This window comes from Brachypodium distachyon, chromosome 4 (assembly GCF_000005505.3).
Source record: "Brachypodium distachyon strain Bd21 chromosome 4, Brachypodium_distachyon_v3.0, whole genome shotgun sequence".
NCBI classification, from domain to species: domain Eukaryota; kingdom Viridiplantae; phylum Streptophyta; class Magnoliopsida; order Poales; family Poaceae; genus Brachypodium; species Brachypodium distachyon.
The window spans coordinates 29,937,553-29,941,023 of NC_016134.3; the positions used below are offsets into that span (position 1 = coordinate 29,937,553).

A 3,471-nucleotide genomic window follows, 5' to 3' on the forward strand; every position below is an offset into this window, starting at 1 on the left:
GAGGCATGCGAACGGGAGATTTGATTCCTGATTTGGTTTGAAGTTGAACTGTGCTTCCTGTAATTTTGTGACCATCCCAAATTTGATTGGCTGGTTAGTTAATTTGCGTCTGAAGTTGCTGATGGTGTGAGCAATCTCAGTGATCTGATTCTGAACCTGTTTGTTTCTCTGTATTGAGCCCTGCCCTGCGCCACCGTTGGAAGGTGTCGTCCACGAGCGGCGGCGGACAGCCAAAGGAGCTATGGCGGTGCTGCTGCCGCCGGAGGATCACAATGGCCGGGAGGTGCGGCGTGGCGCACGCCGGAGTCGGAGAAGGCGGCGAAAACTTTCCCTTCTAGCTAGTGAACTCAGAGAGGACTATTATACAACAACCATCACACTCCCAGCTGAACTTCAAAGTTAAGTTGACAGACACACTTGAAATATTGGTCAGTACAGTACATGATAGAACTCCCAGCATGAGATAATCTGACAAAAGTTCACATCATTGTTCCCCATTCTAAATACTGTCAGGACAACTAGTAAGTTGTACGTGCTTTTCACGTCATCAAAGCGCTACGGCAGAAAATGGTTATGGTAAGATATGTTAAAACATGGGGTAAAGTAATTCTTCTCATGATCAATGTACAGTTGAATTTTTCAATAGTTAAAAAAAAAGCACAATCTTCTGAAAATATCGCAACTATAGAGACGAATGTATCTACATGTGAAAAGCTCTTATATCCATGTTATTTACATAAACTTGACAAAACATCACCATAATGTTGCAATCTGAAAGTTTATAGACCACCAAAGGTTCATAAAATTTATTTACAACAAAAATTGCAGAAAATAAATTACATCTTCCGTTCCAATTTGGGAAGACAACTTTGCATCAAAGACTAACACAACCTAGAGAACGGTAGTCTTCAGTTTGTCGGATACCATCATAATGCAAGAGAAAATCAGAACATTTGATCTATGTATGCATATAACAGAAGAGAGGATCCAGGCTGCAAGCGCTCCATCTGATCTTCTAATCTCTTTGACAAAAAGAGATAATGCGCGGATCATAATACCTGCAGAATGGTACAATATCTAGATTAATTCAGTACTTCCCAGCTTTGTAAAAATGAGAAGAAAATAAGGGTTTTGTAGTTTCGGTTCTAATAATATAATGAGACATACCTATCCACACAGTAATAAACCATGCTTGTAGTTATTATGGAATATAATGCAGAGTTATATCTGCATTGGATCATATCAGAACATCCTTGTAGACAATATTTTTTGTGCTTTTCCCCGATGGGTCAATTTCCCTGTTTGGTTTAAGTATTCTAGTTGTTTTTCTCGAGGTGCCTCTTGACAAAGCAACATAGAGTTGACCATGAGAGAATACCGGCTCTGGAAGATAGATGCCAACATTTGGAATAGTTTGGCCTTGAGCTTTATTGATTGTCATGGAAAAGCTAAGACGGATTGGAGATTGTTTTCTTTTGAACCTGAAAGGAAGCACATCATCTTCTGAAAGGTACAGAGGAATTCTAGGAAGGAACACACGCTTTCCAGCATGCTGCCCATTGATGATTTTTGCATCAATAGCATTATCTTGAAATGCCCTTACGATAAGTCTTGTTCCATTGCACAACCCATTAGAAGGATCCAAATTTTGAATTAAGATCACAGGACAGTTGATTTTCAATCTAAGAGCATGTGGAGGCAGACTATGAGGTGTCAACGAATTAAGGAATTCATGTGGGTACTGGTTCTGTGTATCATCCACTGCTGAATCAAAACTGTAATAAACTTTTTCTTTTCCAGGAAACCTGTCTATAAGCATGTCATTTAACTCGTCCACATATTCATTTTTGGTGGAAAGAATGGCACGCTCACTAATATAAGATGGTGATCTTCCATTCTGGTCAAGTGAAGGAAAGATGTCATTGATCAACTTACTAATGGAGACCTCTGAATTTGTGTAATCTACAACTATCTCTTCTGGTAGATGTACATAGTCTTCTCCAATTGTATTTTCTGTACCATTGCCAATTCTGAGAAGAAAATCGGAGAACCATGGATCAAATTGTGCCCTCTCATATTGCGCTGGAGTTTTATTTGTTTTATATCTTTCCATAGATAAGATTTCTGAATAGAAGCATCTACAATCTGTGCTCTAGTGCCACGCCTCACAACAGGAAGAACTTGTCTAAAGTCCCCTCCAAAAACTATCACTTTTCCTCCAAACGGTAATTTATGACCAGTAATATCTTGGAGGGTTCTGTCCAGTGCCTCAACAGCATGTCGTTTTGTCATAGCAACTTCATCCCAAATGATTAAAGATGCTCTGTTAAGTAATTTTGCAGTTCCACTTTGCTCACTGAAGTTACACATGGTGTCCTCTTGAATGTTTATTGGTATCTTAAATCTGGAATGGGCAGTCCTACCACCGGGCATTATGGAAGCTGTGATGCCGGATGTGGCTGTTGCGATGGCTATTAGCTTAATGGAGCGCACTTTAGCTAATAAAGCTCTATAAAGATATGTCTTTCCAGTACCACCTGGACCATCGATGAAAAATACTTTACTCTTCTTTTGTAATACATGGTCCATTATTTCATCAAAAGCAAAGCGTTGCTCATTGTTTAGAGTTTCATACAACTCCAAGTCCTTCTTGTCAAGTACAATAGACATCTCTTCAGCCAGTTCTCTCTGCTCTAAGCTTTCCATATCATCAGTACCCAAAATATCTGGAAGATCGAAGGTCTTGATGTCTTTCCCCATTGAATAGAGTAAATTTCCAATATCTCTAAGAACCATCTGCTCAATTTCTTCGTTGCTTACACCCTTCTGTCGATAATCATCAGCCATGGCCTCAAAGTGTTTCTCCCATAATCTACGGACATTTGTTACCTCACAACAGACCAAAATCATGGCAAAAAGCCTTCTAAGTGCGGAAGGCATTTGAAATGTTGCAGCCTCATTGAGACAGTCTGAAATACTACCATCAGCTTCGATAAGACCCCTTTTCTCTGCAGCTTCTCTAAAAGTCAAAAAAGGAACGCCGTTAACAATGCCTAGATCTTCAAACGATGTAGCCCCTTTGACATGATTTACTTCGTTTGGATGTAGACATTGGGAGGCTTGGCATTGTATTCCCTCCAATGTCAATACCACAAGATATTGATATTGAGATTATTGACATTGAATGTCAATATTTCTGTTTGGATGTTTAGGTATTCGGAACCCAAACTTGATATTGAGGTTGAATGTCAAATCATGTTTGGATGGTCAAAGTGACGAAATGCACTTGTATGATAAGTATACACATTTCAAAATGTTTTTTCTATATAAGTATACACATTGCAGTCCTGGAAATAGGTGCTACTAGCAAGAAATAACAGACACGAGCCCGATCGTTGCACTCCTGCTCTATATATGCATGCATGTATATATACCACACAAACAAAAGAATTGAGAGCAGGCAAGCAGATC

The 3,471-nt window shown here is 39.4% G+C and overlaps 1 protein-coding gene across 1 annotated transcript; it reads right to left on the reverse strand.

Annotated features, from left to right (window-relative positions):
* Nucleotides 1-1,968: 1,968 nt before the first annotated feature.
* Nucleotides 1,969-2,847, reverse strand: LOC104585058 (ATP-dependent DNA helicase PIF2-like). The gene has a single exon (XM_010240991.1). The coding sequence runs from the start codon at nt 2,845-2,847 to the stop codon at nt 1,969-1,971; it is 879 nt and encodes a 292-aa protein (XP_010239293.1).
* Nucleotides 2,848-3,471: the final 624 nt, after the last annotated feature.

Bases quoted from the DNA above. Each gene is read 5' to 3' on its own strand.
- LOC104585058 (XM_010240991.1), bottom strand. From the start codon at position 2,847: ATGGCTGATGATTATCGACAGAAGGGTGTAAGCAACGAAGAAATTGAG.